Below are 17,581 nucleotides of genomic sequence, written 5' to 3'. Positions count from 1 at the left end.
AACTTACAACATTCATCGAAATGACAGGGACTTGGTTATAATTTACTTAAAAAGGAAAGTCCCATAGGCCTGCGGAATTAACGTATTCCTTCACCAATGCAAAGTAAAACTCCTGAAGTTGTCCTGGTTATTTTCTGATTACTTTTCTAATTAGATTTTAAAATTTTATTTGGATTTGGATTTCCTAAGTTAGATTGATTTAGCTACTATATAAATAATTCTTATTAAGAAATCAGTGAACTTTAAATTTATAAGTTAGAGTTTTCTTACGCTAGGATCACCATGAAGAGCCACGGAGGTAGAAGATATAGAGCCAAGCATGGTGGCAACCAAGCTCAAGATGCAGACTGGTCAATGTCTGTGGCTTCCGGACGATATAACCGCAGACATTCTCTTGCAACTCCCTTGAAAAGCAAAATTCAATATAGGTGTGTATGCAGGACCTGGCGCAATTTACTCTCGGACTCGTACTTATCTGAATTTCAACGTGAAAGAGCTCAATCCATGCTTGTCCTTCGCTCGCCACCGTCATGTGTTTCCAGGAAAGCTGCAGCCCTTGCTCCGAACGATTTTTACGTGGTTGATCTCGAATCAGGTTCAGTTCGCAATAACGTCATGAAGTTAAAACACCAAAAACAATCTCCCTACCTGTCATGTCGAACTGGTGGGCTCATGCAACGGCTTGCTTTGTTTGTTTTGATAAAAAATTTCGAAGAAAGTTTTTTACCTTTGTAATCCAGTGACGGGTGAACATTGTCAGGACTCCTGCGAACTGCAAGAAGGAAAAACAGAGAGGGCAAACGATATTGGGATGTGGTTTTTGGGTTCGGATTTAGTCCTGAAAGCAATCATTACATGGTTTTAAGAATAACCCGTAAGAAACTTACTTATCCTACTTCTATTCTGCGTTCAGAAGGTGAAATTTGCATATTTGGAGACAGTGAGTGGAAAAGTATTGGGGAGATTCCATTCCCAGATTGTAAAGAAATTCTTTGGTGTTTCTCTGAATGGAGCTCTTCATTGGGATTCTTAACCTTGATGACTATGGAGATGCTGATTTGATATGTGCTTTAGATATCGACAGCAAAAAGATTAGGCCAATGTCGCCACCGAATGGCTTCAGGAGGGATACTACAGAGATGACCTTGGGAGTCCTAAGAGATTGTCTCTTTATATGTGACAGTATGACTTTGTATAATCTTGACATATGGGTGATGAAAGAATATGGAGTCAAGGATTCTTGGACTAAAGAGATTGTAATTGCGAAGACCTCGCTTCCTTCGAATCTGCAAAATTCCTTTCTCCAGCCAATTATGGTTTCCAAGGACGGAGAGGTTTTGATTTCAAGTGATTCCAACGTTTTTGTTTGGTATGATCCAGGAAGTAAAAGTTTCAGAAAAGTAACTCTACCCAGCAGGGTTGGGTCCGAAGTCGAAGCAGTTTGTTCTGTTGCAAGCTTTGATTCGCTATCTGCCATCATGAAGAAAGAATGCAGGAGGGATCAATGCTCCACAGCAATAAGTGATCAGAAGATTATGAAAACTTTGCTTTTCATCAAACAAAATCTAATCCATGCTAGTGAATCGGTATTTTTCGCTGTATCAACTGTTTTCGTTTAATTCTTGCTTTGAGTTAGATTTTAGTGTTAGTGACTTTATATCTGGGATTTTACATGAATGACTTGTTGTCCAATGAAACAACTTGCATTAATGATTTTTAGACGAATTCTTGAACTTCTAGTTGCAATGAATATTCAATCTAGTAGAATAAAATATTTATAAATGTTTCCAGTCTATGATTTACACCTGAGAATTTTCAACTTTCTCTAGGCCACAAATATAGAATTTCCTATGATGAAACATTCTTAAGTAGGTAGGAAGATCTATCAGCTTAAAATATCCTTTGTTTTATATACAGGTGATGAATAATTTACATTTAAAAAGTGGTAAGGATTGCTGGCTGATTTGAACACATGATTGATTGGCCACAGTATTTTTGGTGACAGTTTCTGCTTGTGAAAGTGCTCTTGGCTTAAGCCTGTAACTAGCCTGCTCTCAATCCACAACCTCGTTGCTTATGGTTGAAAATTTCTCCCTAGGAACATAGAAAAAGTTGGATTAAAACAAACCCTAGTATCAATTTATAAAGAATAAAGAGTAGTTTGTTTTTGTACGAAGTTGATTAATAAGTGACCTATACATGGACTCTGTTTTTCAGCTGAACTAACTTTATAGACATGTGAAAAAAGCAATAAAAAACAACAGAAAGAGAAACACTGTAATCATCTGCCTGCTACCATTGAAACTGTCAAGTCATTCGACGAAGTGATTTCTTGTGCTTCCATAAAAGTTTCTGTATCTGTAGAGGCTCTGACAGAAGTAAAAGTGGGTTCCTTAGGCAATGGAATGCTTGTTGTGCTGCTCTCCAGCATGAGTACAACAGATGCCATTTTTGGTCTATGAAGTGCAGAATCTTGCACACACAACATACCGAGTTGTATGCATCTCAACACTTCGTTTTCGTTACATGAATCTCGGATGGAAGGATCAACCATCTCCATCGCTTTACCTTCACTCCAAAGATCCCATGCCTGCAATCCATCAGAAATTGGATCAGATAAGGGGAGAATTAGCAGTCAAAAAACGTTCTGGTTCTGGTGAATCTCATTGTAAATGAACTTACATAAGCAAGAAGGATAACGTGATCTGTCATACGGAAGCTAGTATTCCTTCGGCCACTGACAATCTCTAGGAGTAATACTCCAAAGCTATAAACATCAGACTTCACAGAGAATAGGCCTTCCATGGCGTATTCGGGTGCCATATAACCGCTGCAAGATAAAAGAAACGGTCAGAAAAATCATATTGTTGATTAGAGTAGAATACAGTTCATCTCATGGATTTAAAACTTACTATGTGCCAACAACTCTGTTTGTGTTTATTTCATTTTGGTTTGCCCCAAATATTCTGGCCATGCCAAAGTCTGAAATCTTTGGGTTCATTCCCTCGTCCAACAAAATGTTACTAGCCTTCAGGTCCCGGTGAATGATTCGTAGTCTTGAATCTCTATGGAGATAAAGAAGGCCTCTGGCGATCCCTTCAATTATTTCGAAACGTTTATTCCACTCTAATAGCCCTTGCTTCTCAGGGTCTGCCATTGTCATCATAGGAAATCAGAAACAATTAACGAGCCTGGTATAGATCATTATTCGGTGCTTTAACTAGCCTTTTCATTTAAGCACTTAATGTCAAGAGAAACTCACCAAAAAGGAAGTAATCCAGGCTTTTATTTGGCATATATTCATAAATCAGCATCTTCTCATCACCCTGAATGCTGCATCCCAATAATCGAACAAGATTTCTATGCTGCAATTTGGCAATCAGAATAATTTCATTCTTGAACTCCTGCAAGCCTTGGCCAGAGATTTTTGAAAGCCTCTTTACTGCTATTTCCTCTCCTCCAGGAAGCTTGCCCTGGTAATCAATTCGAAGAATAGCAAGCTTTAGCACTAGAATTCATCTTCTCTTGTATTCTGATACATGTATAACATAAAATATTCACCTTGTAAACAGGGCCAAATCCCCCCTGCCCAAGCTTGTTTTCTTCAGAAAAATTGTTTGTTGCAGCTGCAACACAGTTGAAATTGAACATTGGCAAATCTGGACCATTTACTTGGCTCCCTTCTATAACAAGGTCACCAGGTCCAGAAAGATCTGTTGGATACTCTTTACTTCTGCTCAAATCATAAACTTGTAATTCATGATTTGTCGACATTGAAGTTGGGGTAGCTGTTGGCAAAACTGAAGAGTAAAATTCAGAAGTAAGAAATTCATATCTTGATCAAGATTCGAAGATATCTTAATTATAATTCTGGATTTCTTGAGAATCTTACCTTTGAGTTTCTTTTTGAGCATCCACAGTAGCCATATACAGATGGCTAGGAAGGCCAGTCCAGCCAAAACTATCAGTACTATCACATACGTAGACATCCTGCTGTGATCTATATTGAGGAAACAAAGCAGAACATAAATATATAATGTAACTTAAATAAAATCTTGCAAAATTGCACATGCTTTTTCTTCATCTGATTTTATTATATCCGTTGTGTTGACAAACAAGTTTTACTATATGCCTAACTATAAGGATGACTCTGCATCTTAACCTTTTCGTGACCATGTTCCTGCATGTTGTGGGGTTTTTCTTTAGACAGAATGATGATCAGAAGAAGTACAGAAACTTGGATCATGTGTTGCAATTTAGTGCTGTCTTGGGGCCACCCACCATTGTGTTGATAAACCCAGAAAGGGCTCATAGATCAGTCGATAGGCCTTGTTTGTTTGGAATGATAACAATATAATTGAAACTATAAATTCTATCTTCTTCTCTGTGAATTCTGATTATAAACTACAGAAATAATGAAAACAAAAGAATGAGAGAGTTCACTCTACCAAATTCAGAATATGCAAGGCGCATGTACAGGGTGTTCCCACTTTTGATATAATTCTGGACATCAGTCAAGTCCCCATTCCATATCATGCATCCAATCGCATTGAGGTGCGCATACGCCTTACACGAACAGTTATTTAGACACGTTTTTTTGCAATCATCCGAGGAGAGTCGATACACATCTGCAAAATCAGGCAACTTCATGCACCTTACTGCTTTGAACCTATCTTCTCCACCATTACTAGTGTTCCTCGGGCACTGTAAAGGAGACCTTCTTTCACATCCTCCTGACCAATTTCCTAGTCTCCACTGATCTGGATGCCTTGGCTGAAACCCTTCTAGACATCTGCAGTTGGGAGATCCCGATGAAGTACAGACTCCAAAATTGCCACAGTGATTGTAATTCTCGCACACTTCAGAAGGCTGTGATTGTATTACTTGCCACGCCTTTGTACTTTTATTCCACCTTTTCTGCTCTTCAAACCCATTCCAAGTTATTAGAAACTTCATCAATTCAGAAGGATCTGGTGGATTGTATGTAAGATAATACTTTCCATCGTTTTCAAGAGTGGTCTTAAATCCATATCGGTAAGTGGTTAAAGCCGCCATATATGGCACACCTGAGAATATTAGCCCATTCCAATGCCCACTTCTCCACCTTCTTCTGGATTGCTCCCAAACCACTATTTGTGGTGCTCCGCGAGGATCAACTCCCATGGTGAAGTTTCCTGGTGAAGGATCGCTTGTAGATTTCCATGAAGTGAAGGCATGAATCTCTGCAGAACCTATAAGCACTTTCATGCCTGGCAGATATGTATCGGTAGGATTATTGAAGCTTTGCCAATAGGCCTTATCTGTGTCACCAATACTATCATTGCTTGAGAGAATAAGATTGCCTGTAGTGTCAAGCATTAATGCTGTGTTACTAGACACAACTAAAGCATTACTTGACCAAACTGAACTTCCATTTCCATCTACAACCAACAAATCCCCATCTTCACCGATCCTCAAGACTCCATCAGTACCAGATATTGGATTGTCTCTATTAGCAACCCAGATGACAGCCTGGTCCTCAATCTTGGAATACCTAACACCAACATATCTTGAAGTGGAATTTCCAGGGCTAAAGAATCCCAACTCAAAGTTTTCATCAACTGATATCAAGGTTTCACCATCTTTAATCGATTGGCCTTTGGTTAGCGTATTATTCGCAGCATGGCAAGAGGGAGCTAGAAACAACAAGAAATAGGACAAGGAGAAGAAAAAAACAATAACAGGGCTCCTGCTCATGGTGATCATTCCTTACAACCTTTGAGAACTACAAAGACCTCGAGAAAATAAAGAACTAGAAACTTAGAAGAAGAAGAAACACACAGATTTTTTGTCATGGGCTTTTAAATTCACGGGAGGAGAATCCCCAGAAGGCAAAACATCTAGCTAGTGGTTTTGGTGGAAGCTGACTATAGCGAAAGCTACCTAGGCTGACAAGTTAGACTTTAAAAACCTTTGACATGTGGAACACCCTTGACCCTACAGAAACAATGTACCTTCATAGCAGAGATCGTTCCAATCTTTGACCTAGAAAGGAGGAGAATCTTGGGAGGTATAATAGTCAAGAAAGTTCAATGCCACATGCCATTGACATTAGTGGAGAATGACGACTTCTTGCAAGGACACAATATTTCTTTTTTATTTCTTTTTAACTACCTCCACGTGGTAGATGATAATTAATTATGATTCGGAATAATATATATATATCCTAAGTTCACATTTGATTTTCTTCTCCTTGTTTTGCATCAATAATATAAGATTTTGAGGACAAGTTCACATTTGCTAAATTAATTAGAAATAGAATGTAACTTTGCACCAAACTTTACCTACAGTAAATAATAATTCAACATCCTCTTTAAAGATCCTTGCAATTTCCTACTTATAAAATACATATAATAGGATTTTTTTCATAGCCAAAAATTAAAAGATCGGAAAATATATCGTCAAGGATTTTGTGTTTTGACCAGAAGACATTGCTGCCAATGCCAGAGCCTCAAAGTGGACGGTTTCTTCCTTTCTTGGGTTAATCCTTCAGAAGTGAAGCTCATGGTACCGTCAAGGTGATGATGAAAGAAAAATAAATCGAAAAAGAAAAGGTTTCTTTAGCAAATCCCCACCTGAAATATTTTTGTCGCCGGCGACATTATGAACGAAGCAAGCTTTGGCGGCTGAGGAGTGTTTATTAATTAGTTAAATATCTTGGGTATTAGGAGAATAAAGTTGTGGAGTCCATCGCAATTAATGGCCCTAGATTTGGAATGTAATGCATGGAAGGGAACCTACATGAGGAATATGTAGGTCCATATCATCATGACCATGAAGTTTCCACGAAATACCTAACTTTCTTTATTTAAAACAATAAAAAATAAAAAATAAAATCAAGATTGCGTAAGTTAAAAAAACGGAAGATCTTTTTTTTTAAAAAAAAAAAACAAAAAAAAAACGGAAGATCTTATTTGCAAATGTTATTAAACCTGATCTCGCTTTGTTTATAGATGTTAATTTAAAATAATTTTATTTTGATATTTTAAAAACATTAAATCAAAATCATTTTATTTTATTTTTTTAAAATCAAAATCAGATTGACTAGATATTTTTAAAATCCAATCTAGATTGGGTTGATAAATAACTTAATTTATTTATCAAGTCAAAAAAAAGATTTAATAACACTGTTTATTGATTGTTTATCTTGAAATAATAATTAAAAAAAAAAGTAAAGTGTAATTTCCCCATTTTTCTCATGAAACTTTTTATGAATTCCCCTACACGATGTCATTTCATTGTATGGAATATCGATTTAAGTGGACGGAAAACAATAACAAACATACATGCGACTCCATCGTGGATGCTTCTGGATCCGATTGAGAAAATTGATCATTTTTTTATCCATATGTTTTTTTTTGTTTTACTATAAAAAAAGTTGGTGGGGTAGGCAACTAGGCATCCATTCTTCAACTTGTGTCGCGGATGCAACAAGGCATAGTTGAATTCGCAGGCTGAGAACATTGGATTGAAAACAAACACGTCTTGGGAAAGACAATCAAATATGGGCAGCTTGTGTTCTATAAGTTGTAGGAGAGAGGAAAAAAAAATGTTGACCATCAGAAGCTTCCAAGTCGCTGCGGTATTATATTCTCAGAATAGGATAAACTATTCTATTTTAATATACTAATATATTTAAAAAAAAAATACTTTAAAAAATAATATTTACTATACTTTCAAACAAATACTAATACTTTTAACTATATTACCACCAAATCCTAAATTAACCCTCCAAAAGTTTTGGAGATCAAAACCATTTGAAGTGGGTGTGTTGAAGCGATTGAAGTTACTCTTTGCTTTCATGTTATTTTTAAGTTGTTTTTTTTTTAATATTATATTAATATTTTTAATATGTTTTTTTTTATATATAATTTTACCTAAGATGGTCTAATTCATGCTTACATTTACGTAATATTACCTAAGATTTCTTTAGTTGAAAGTAGACATATTTATGATTTTTGAGGTATTTAAGAGTATACTAACAGTTGATTTTTAAAATATATTAAAAATAATATATTTTTATTTTTAAAATTAATTTTTAAATTAATATGTTAAAATAATCTCCTAATCATAAATTCATATTCCAAATTCCGAAGCCAGAAGACAGGAAATTCCTCGAAGATGGCGTTTGAAGGCACACATGTTTTCCAGGGTCTCCATGTCCACCACTTCAAGTCCAGAATTAGGCAGTGCCATCTAAAACGTGTTTGGGACTGTATTTTAAAAATATTAAAAAAAAATTAAAATATTTTTTTTGTTTGTTTTTTGAATTAATATATTTTTTATGTTTTTAAATTATTTTAATATACTAATTCTAAAAATGATTTTAAAAAATATATTAACATATTTTTCTAAATAAAAAATATTTTAAAAAGCAACTAAGTTACATTTCCAAACATTCACCTAACCCGACTTAACAGCTACAATTTTTCCTATACTTTTGAAGATAAATTTGGCGTTATTCATAATGGGAACCCCACCTCGTGCTCAATTCCGAGTCAAATCAGTAGGGAATTTGGAAACTAAGACACCCAAAAACGTTTAGAGCTTGGAGATTGGTAAAATCTCAGTAGCTGCTAATGTGATTCATGTGAGGGATGGCTCTGCTATCACGACTTTCCTATCCTACACATGTCGCTCCAAGGAAAAACACCAAACAGGTGGGAATCTCGGAATCGAGACGAGTACTCAGAAAGACCACAAGAAAGTTCAGAGTTCAGAGAAACTTTTGCTAGAGACAAACGTGATAAATGTTGGGGGAGGGCAAGAGTACGGTTTGAGCATTTCTGGTTCGGTCGGTTCTGGGTCAAAATAAATAATCAAATAAAAGTTATGTTTTAAATTTTTTTTTGAATCGAACTAAACCAAAATCTGGTTCAAATCAACCAGTTTCGGTTTGATTCAATTCGGTTTTTTTCCTTTTAAACTAGTCAGTTCGGCATACTAGCTTGAAAATCTATGAAATAATGTTGTTTCTGTATAAGCCAAAATACACAACTTTCTCCCTTAAAAGTATGAAATCTAAGGATTGATTCTAGCTTCAAGACGAAGCAGAAGAAGTAGTTGCTACCGCTTCGTGGGCTTCCTCTTTTTCTTTTGAGTTTGCTTGAAACGTAACTTGAGAGTAGAAAGAACTTGAATAGAGCATGACAGAATAGAACCAGTAGCTTTGAGCTTTCGATGACCAGGAGAAGGAAAACGAAATCAGGATTTGGCTAAGCCCACTGTCTCATTCTGAAGTTTTCCTCTATGTCGGTGCAGCAAGACAAGGAGATTGTATCGAAAAAACTGATTTTCCTCTCCTCCCTAATTGAAGTATCAGATGAAAGCCTGGCTAGAGTGAATAGAAAGGGTGGATTATTAAACTCACTACCCGTCCCCCCTTTCCTTTCAGTAGCTGTTTGTGTATGCGCCTCAGTGCCTGTATGGGGGGACTGTTGGTTAAGAATCTTAAAATTAGAGAAGGAAAGATGCAGAGAGCAAAACAAATGGAGGGGTGGCTGGTTATGTGTTTAGGGAATGCTCCTTTAGGTTTAGGGTTAGAAAAAGCTATCTATTTATATTGGTATTTTTTTTTTTTTTTTAAGTGTGGCTTGGTTGAACTGGTTCGGTTCGGTTCAATCGGTTTCAAACTTTTAAAACCAAAACCGAACCGAACTGAAATTTTTTGTGATTTTTTAATCAGTTAATTCAGTTTTTTTTATTCGGTTTTTTCAGTTATTTTTTTTTATTTTCTTGGTTTAATTAGTTTATCGATTTTTTTCTCACTCCTAGACAAGAGTGTCAATGGAGGACAAAGAAAACTAGTGTGCAAGCCAAGTCTTCAAAACAGAGACAATACAACATGTAACAACATAACACAACAACAACATAATAATACTAAATACTAATAATAATAATAATAAACAAGCAAAGTAAAATCATTATTCATGTAACAATGTAATTATCATTTCACATTTTAAAAAAAAATAAAATCAATGGCCTTGCTATCATAGATAATTTGGTTTTTTCTCATTATTTTATTCCTCATTATTAGATTGATAAGTGACATACCTATCTCTATCATTTTTTTTAAGTAGAATAAAATAATTAAATTACTATTAAAAACATCCAAGGATTTTGTAGAATTTTTACTTTTTACAACATGGTAAAATAACTACATTATCTTTCAAAGAAAAAATTTCTTTAACAAGCATTAAAGTATTTTTTTTTCATTTTTTATCCTAGTTTTTAGTTATTGTCAAGTTAAATTAGAATATATTTTTTAATAAATATAAAATATATTTTTAAAAAAATTAGTTGGCGCAATGCAATGCATGAGCCAACATATAGAATGCCTCTACACTACTTGAGCGATGGGTTCAAATGGTAGCTCATGGGGTGGTGTTCGAATCGTCTTAGCCATAGTTTTAAAACTCGATTCAGCTTCATGGATTGATCCGGGGCTGGAACCAGGTTGTGTTTATAAAAAAATAAGGGTAGTTAAAAATTCAGGTGACCTAGCAAAACCTGGTTAAAAATCCAATTGGAATCTGTTTGTTATATATATATATATTTACCAAAACAATAATACATTTAGCATTTTCTCACCGTTGGTTTCGTATAGATATTATCGGCCTAGTCATTCCATCTTGTCTCCTCGAGACCATATCGGCTTTGGCAAGAGACTATATTAATAACATTGAATCTACTTGGCTCATTGTGTAACCTCTCAGAGGAACAAAATATTTTGCTACTACTGGCCCTCTCTTAATTTCAGCACCATTTGTGTCATCAACGCCATTGTTTTCCAATCTTGTCTTAGATTGATTTCGCTAGACCAAGGTGCTGCCTAGCTCCAAGATGATCACATTGTCTTTTGACATTACTGCTTTAAGCTAAGCACGATTTAGGATTTTTTTTTGCTAAATGAAAACACATCATTTCTTAAAGGAGGAGGTACAGAAGCCATCATTTCGAATTTTTTTTTTTTGAAGAAACAGCATTAAGATGGAGAGGACAGCCAGTCTGAGTTTTCCTCTGAGTAGTAAATATTTTCTCAAGTCATACCCAGCAATGTAATGTTCTATAAAATTTTACAATGATAAAATATATTAATATCTTGTAGAAAAGTAAACATGTTCTGAACTCTATCGGCCGTTAAGATCAGAAATCGTCACATTGTTAATGGAATTTATCTTTTGGTTCTGTGTAATGGACTCTGTATCCAAGGAACTCTGCCTTTCAACAAATGCTGGTTTCTTTGGAGGAGGAAGATCCACAATTTCACTATTTAGCATGGAAGTGATGGTAGACACTGCCGGTCTGTCTTTCGCCACTTCTTGCACACACAACAGACCAATCTGTATGCATCGGAATATCTCCACCTGAAAACTTGGATCTGATATTGCAGGATCGACCACAGCTGTAATGTCACCGTCATTCCACAGTTTCCAAGCCTGAAAATATAAAAATCCATCCAAGTAAGAGTTTGCAAGTTTAATAGTATCAGAAATTGAAAGGAGCTTTGCAGATATATCTCAGGCAGGGAGGCGGAAAGACATACAAATCCTATAAGACTCAAAGAATGCTCATTGTCATAAAAACTAGAGTTCCTTCTTCCGCTTACGATCTCCAGCAACAACACTCCAAAGCTAAATACATCTGATTTCTCTGAAAATCTTCCTTTCATTAAATATTCAGGGGACATATAGCCACTGTATCAGGATCAGAGATTTCTGAGCTCAAAATAGCAAAACGGTAATAGGAGTTAAAATGAAAAAAAAAAATATATATACTTACTAGGTTCCAACGACCCTGGTAGTATTCACTTGATCTTCATTGCCATAAAAAATCCTGGCCATTCCAAAGTCTGAAATTTTGGGATTCAGCTCACGGTCCAATAAGATGTTACTTGGCTTCAGATCTCTATGAATAATTCTTAGTCTAGAATCTCTGTGAAGGTAAAGAAGACCTCGACAAATCCCGTTAATAATGTCGAAGCGTCTTTCCCAATGTAGTTGTCCTTTCCTGAGTGAATCTAAGCATATTGTATCCAGAAAAAATCATCAGAAAACAAGGGCAAAGGAAAATGAGTCCAGAAAAGTAGTAGCTAAACAAAAGAGGGCAGTTGCTCTAACCAAAGAGAAATGCATCCAAGCTTTTATTCGGCAGGTACTCATAAACCAACATCATCTCTTCTCCTTCAACACAGCAACCAAGAAGCCTCACAAGATTCCTGTGTTGGAGTTTAGAAATCACCACGACTTCATTCATAAACTCTTCAAGCCCTTGACCAGATGTTTTAGAAAGTCTTTTAACAGCTATTTCCTGCCCATCTGGCAATTTTCCCTACAATTTCACATCAAACCAATAAATACCTATTTGCTCTAAATAACTATAGAGCAGCTTTAGTTCCAGAAGAATTACCCTGTATACTGCACCAAAGCCGCCCTGCCCAAGCTTCTTGGATATGTCAAAGTTGTTTGTAGCAGTTTCAAGAATTTGTAATTTGAAGAGGGGTTCAAGTTTAACTTCCCTGACGTTTTCGGGCGAGTTTCCACCAAAAACTGTTCCTTGTGCTTCTCTCGTTTTGAACGCTAAGGTCTCCTCACTTATCAACTTCCTTTCTGAATTCAAGTGGAAGTATCGTTATTATTTGTGAATGTTGTTTTTCTTTACTTGTTAAAATTGTAAAGTTTAGAAGTCCAGTAAGCTAATAAGACGTAGCATATTACCTCTATGTGTACCCATCCACTTCCAAGAAAAAAACACACAGATGAAGATGGCAATGGCTCCTACAATCACTGACATACTGATGATTACTTTCATGTTTCTCTTGTTATCTGCAACTAAAAAATTGTACTGATGGTTATTTGGCAAAAATGCAAAGGAAATATGAAAAAACTTATCAGTGTTTCCTCATACAGATACGTAAGTTTTTTTATGTACACTAGTTATGCACACCTGAAAAACGAAACACTAGTGAATGAAAATTAAAAAATATTATAACAATTACCAAGTTCTGTATACGCCAGGCGAATGTTGAGATCTGTCCCTCCTTCAGAGAACTTTTGTATATCAATCAAGTTTCCTGTCCATGCCATACAGCCAAAACCATTGTAATATGAATAAGCGACACAGGAACAATTCCTCAAGCACTCATCTTTGCATTCTTGTTCGGAGGACGGATTTAACCGGTACTCGGCAAAGGTTGGCACCTTCATCATCTCTAGCTTCATAAATCCATCTTCTTTTCCCACTTCACTACCATTCTGTATTCTATCACACTGCAACAATGTCCTCCTAACACAACCGCTAGTCCAAATTCCTTTGTTCCATTCATCTTGATTTTTTGCAACAAACCCTTTTAAACATGTGCAGACAGGTGAACTCTGTGCATCGCAGCTTCCAAATGACCCGCACTTGCCATAAATATCACAGTCAGTTGATGGAGCTTCCCAGTCATACGTCCAACCTCCCTTCCCATAATCCCAGTATTGTTCTGTAAGTTTTCCATCAGAAGTCAAAACATGCGTTAATCGGGAAGCTGGGTCTTGAATTGAACTCAGAGTGAAAGTGCCATCTCCTTCATTTTGTAGAGTAAATCCACTTAGATAGACAGAAGTATACATTCCTGGTATTCCAATAAAGTTCTGGCCACACCATGGACCACTACGCCAAAATGGATGACCATTGTACCAGATGAAGAACTCAGGAATTCCTAATGGATTGACACCAGCAGAGAAGTTTCCAACTGAAGGATCAGATGAGCTTCTCCATGACATTAGCAGTGTCTTGTTCCCTGTTCTTGCGTTAGCACTAAGTCTCATCTTTGGTAAGGAAGTATCCGTAGGCTGCTCGAAACTTTTCCATACAAGGTTTCCATTCGGTCCAGCTTTCAAGACAAGGTTTCCATCATCAGTAAGCTGTGCAGTTGATTGATTGAACCCAATTGAAACATTTGATGACCACAGAACCTCTCCCTGACCATTCAAAACCACAAGATTTCCATCTTCAGATATTGTCATCATCCCAGAAGAATCGTTGATTGGCTTGTTTCTGTTAGCCACCCATAGTACTTGAGTTTCTGCTGATATATTACTGTACCATATTCCGACATATCGATATGTTGAGTTAACTGGGCTGAAAAATCCCAGTTCGAACCTATTGCCGGCAGAGACTATAGCTTCTGGATCTTTGATGGATTGAGAAGGAGTAATGGTATCTCCTGCATCACCATAAAATGAACTGGAACATGATAGAAACAGAAGAAGAGCTACTGCAACTTTGCAGTTTCCAAGTGCCATAACTTGTTGATGAGAATGGAAGAGCAATAAATTGCTAAATGACTTTTTAGAGAAAGGTTATGAACAAGAATATTTCTCTTCCTGTCCTTTTTCTTAATTCCAATCAAGACCATGTTTGACAATTAAAAGTGTAATGATTTGAAATAAATAAGTTGAAAAATACAATAAAACCCTTGAAGGCTTAAAAGTTAGAATAAATGAATGAGGGGTTTAGTAGTAATTGGATAATTAATTGATAAATATAAATAGAAAAAAAAAAAGAAGAAAGAGGGATTTGAAAATTTAAAGAACAAACTGTGAGAGAGAAGGGAGGAAGAAGAAGAGAAAAGAAAGGAAAATAAGGGGAAAAGGAAGAGATTGGGAGGAAATAAGTTTAAAGATAAGATTTAGGTTGTTAAATGTATAAATATGTGTTATTGAAGTTTAAATTTCAGTTTTGATGAATGTTAGGGTTTTGAAAATTTGTGTTTTGGATTTAATTGATGAATTAAATTGAATGTTAGGGGTTGATTGTTGTGGTTAATTGATTATTTAGTTGATTATGGAAGATTGTGATGATTTTGAGTTATAGTTTTGTTTGAATCATGAATTTTGAGTTAGAAATCAGGAGAGAACAGTAGGTTTCTGTTGAAATTCTGGATTGGAGGTTGAAGATGACGATAATTCAATTTTAAAATCTTTGGAAAAAATTACAATTTGCAAAAATTACAAATTGGCCTCTGGAGCATATTCCGAGATTCTAAACAGAATAACATATGAATTATGGGCAAAATTACTATATAGTTATGAAATTTTAAAACTTTCAAATTGGTCCTCCAATTTGACAAAAATTACCATTTGACCCTAAAAATTTAGTAAAATTCAAGAATGGTCCCTGGAGTGTAATGAGATATCCTGGATAGAATTGAGGATTAATTATGGTCAGAATTTCAGTATATTCATGGATTTATGATAAATTTTAGTTCGGTCCTCCATTTGATGAAAATTACAATTTGACCCTAAAAATATGACAAAATTCCAGAATGGTCCCTGGAGCATAATTCGAGGTTCTGGATGGAAACGAGGATGAATTATGGACATAATTTTACTATAGTCATGAATTTATGATATGTTTAGTTTGGTCCTCCAATTAGACGAAAATTACAATTTGGCCCTAAAAATATGATAAATTCCAGATTAGTCCCTAACTGTAGTATTAGATTTTCCAGATTAGTTTGATGAATAATTAAGGGTTATTTAGTAAACTATTACCAATTTTATTAGTTGTTTTTATTATGGATTAGATTTCAGGAAAACCGTTAAATTTTGGGTTTTTAAGAAAATTAACCTAGAGCCATAATTGTATATATAATTCTCATTGTTGTATTATCTCGTGTGTGTGTATTGAATGTTATCTACTCACTGAGTTGATGAACTCACCCTCTCATTATTTATCTTTTCAGGCTTATAACTTAATAACGGGTTACTTTGTTGAACCTTCCGAACCTGCTTTTTGGCTGTAATTTGTACCTTTTCCTTTATGTCTAGTTAGTGCTTCAAAACTATGAAATTATATTAACTCTTGTATTAAGACAATTGAATTATATTATGAAGTTAGTTTTGTTGTTAGTGTTGCGTTGAACTCTAATTGAGTTAGGAGAAATTTGTATGTAAGTTTGGGTTCGCATAGGTATGGAACCTTGGAGGGGAACTTTGCCTATGTGCCGGTCATGGATCCAGGATTCAGGTCGTGACAAACTTGGTATCAAAGCTTTAGGTTAAAGAATCAATAATATAATTAATTTCATAATAAGTGGAGCATTAGGATCCGTATCATTTTGTTTGTTATTTTTGAAATTTTGAATTCCCATCAAACATGTCTTCTTCGTTGTGATAATATGCTTTCCTATAATTCTGTGATAATTATCATGCTATTGTTCTAGCATGACTTAAGTGCTCTCACTTTTATTTTAGGAAATGTCGAGGAATAGACGAATATCTGATACTATTAGAGTAGATGATGATCAGGATGATGTCCCTATTATGCAATTGAGAACTGCAAGGTAGAGAAGGAGGCGCGATGCACTCGTGCCTCTACATGTTGAGGAGGTACCTCCACCGGTGGAGGAAGAGCCTCAGGAGATAGAAGAGGAAAATATGGTTAATGAAACAGGTGCGGGGGTAGCTGACTCTAAGCCTGTTATGGAGTTTCAGCAACTTAGCCAGGTTGTGCGGACTTGGATAAAGTTTACTATGGAGAGAGATAGAAGAAGGGATAGAGATGTACCCTCGCATCCCATAATGTTCAGGGAGTTAATGTGCCGTTGAATGACTTCATGAAGTTGGCACCTCTTATTTTTACTGGGATGGACAATTTAGAGGATCCTTAGAGGTTCCTAGATGATATTTGGCGACGATATGAAGCCTTGGGATGTACAAACCATCGAGATGTGAGTTTGGTGTCGTTCAGGTTGGAAGGAGATGTGGCGATCTTTTGGTTTGAGTCTAGGAAAAGAGCAAGACCAGTAGAGGCTCAGTGGACATGGAAGGAGTTTAGCTCCATGTTCTTAGACAAGTTTCTCCCTCAGTGCGTCAGGGATGCTCGACTTTATGAGTTTGAGAGGCTATCTCAGGGGAGAATGACAGTGGATGAGTATGATCTGAAGTTCACTCAGCTGTCTAGGTATGCAGAACATCTTCTACCCACTAAGAAGTGGAGGGTGAAGAGTTTTATTAGAGGACTCAAATCCTCTATGTATATGGTGATGGTGTCACGGGTGTTTCCATCCTACTCCTCAGCTATTGATAGCACCAGGTTGATAGAGGAGTGAGAATTAGAGGACATGACTGCAGGCCAGTCTAAGAGGCCTAGAGAAGAGGGTCAGTCTTTTAGGTAACAGGGATTAAATACAAGTCCTTCTAGGGGACGAAGTGGCTATCAGGGCTCATGGGTTCAGATGAGGTTTAGATAGAGACCGTAAGTTAGTGGCTCAAGCGGTCAGAGTGGCAGTAGTGGTACTCAGAGTTTAGTTCAGATTGCACCTCATAGTTCATTTGTTTCACCTGGGGATAGTTCTTCATGTCAGCACGGTGGAGGAGGTCATACTAATGCAAAGTGCTATAGAAGAACTGGGGTTTGTTTTAGTTGTGGCCAGATAGGTCATAAGATCATAGAGTGCCCAAGGAGATAGTTGTCCACTTCAGGGTTATCTGCTTCAGTCCAGCATCCTATTCAGGCACCATCGACTAGCCAGTTTGTGGTTCATGGGGGTAGA

General features: G+C 36.2%; 3 protein-coding genes across 3 annotated transcripts; 1 reads left to right on the top strand and 2 right to left on the bottom strand.

The window, feature by feature from the left end:
- Positions 1 to 282: 282 nt before the first annotated feature.
- Positions 283 to 1,619, top strand: LOC140956066 (F-box/kelch-repeat protein At3g23880-like). The gene is made up of 3 exons (XM_073412231.1): positions 283 to 595; positions 761 to 979; positions 1,075 to 1,619. Exons 1-3 carry the CDS (start codon positions 283 to 285, stop codon positions 1,617 to 1,619), a joined length of 1,077 nt encoding a protein of 358 aa, XP_073268332.1.
- A 552-nt stretch (positions 1,620 to 2,171) lies between these two features.
- LOC118040093 (G-type lectin S-receptor-like serine/threonine-protein kinase B120) lies at positions 2,172 to 5,916 on the bottom strand. Its single transcript, XM_035046955.2, has 7 exons — positions 4,449 to 5,916; positions 3,893 to 4,000; positions 3,562 to 3,800; positions 3,263 to 3,473; positions 2,913 to 3,150; positions 2,683 to 2,830; positions 2,172 to 2,590 (listed from the first exon to the last, which is right to left on the bottom strand). The coding sequence occupies exons 1-7, from the start codon at positions 5,743 to 5,745 to the stop codon at positions 2,282 to 2,284; spliced, it is 2,550 nt and encodes an 849-aa protein (XP_034902846.1). The 5' UTR covers positions 5,746 to 5,916; the 3' UTR covers positions 2,172 to 2,281.
- A 5,125-nt stretch (positions 5,917 to 11,041) lies between these two features.
- On the bottom strand, positions 11,042 to 14,327 carry LOC118040094 (G-type lectin S-receptor-like serine/threonine-protein kinase At1g11300). Its single transcript, XM_035046956.2, has 7 exons — positions 13,037 to 14,327; positions 12,756 to 12,869; positions 12,448 to 12,647; positions 12,159 to 12,369; positions 11,821 to 12,058; positions 11,585 to 11,735; positions 11,042 to 11,477 (listed from the first exon to the last, which is right to left on the bottom strand). The coding sequence occupies exons 1-7, from the start codon at positions 14,325 to 14,327 to the stop codon at positions 11,169 to 11,171; spliced, it is 2,514 nt and encodes an 837-aa protein (XP_034902847.1). The 3' UTR covers positions 11,042 to 11,168.
- Between the last annotated feature and the right edge of the window lie 3,254 nt (positions 14,328 to 17,581).

This window comes from Populus alba, chromosome 11, assembly GCF_005239225.2.
Source record: "Populus alba chromosome 11, ASM523922v2, whole genome shotgun sequence".
NCBI classification, from domain to species: Eukaryota; Viridiplantae; Streptophyta; class Magnoliopsida; order Malpighiales; family Salicaceae; genus Populus; species Populus alba.
This window is presented reverse-complemented; position numbering and strand designations above follow the sequence as displayed.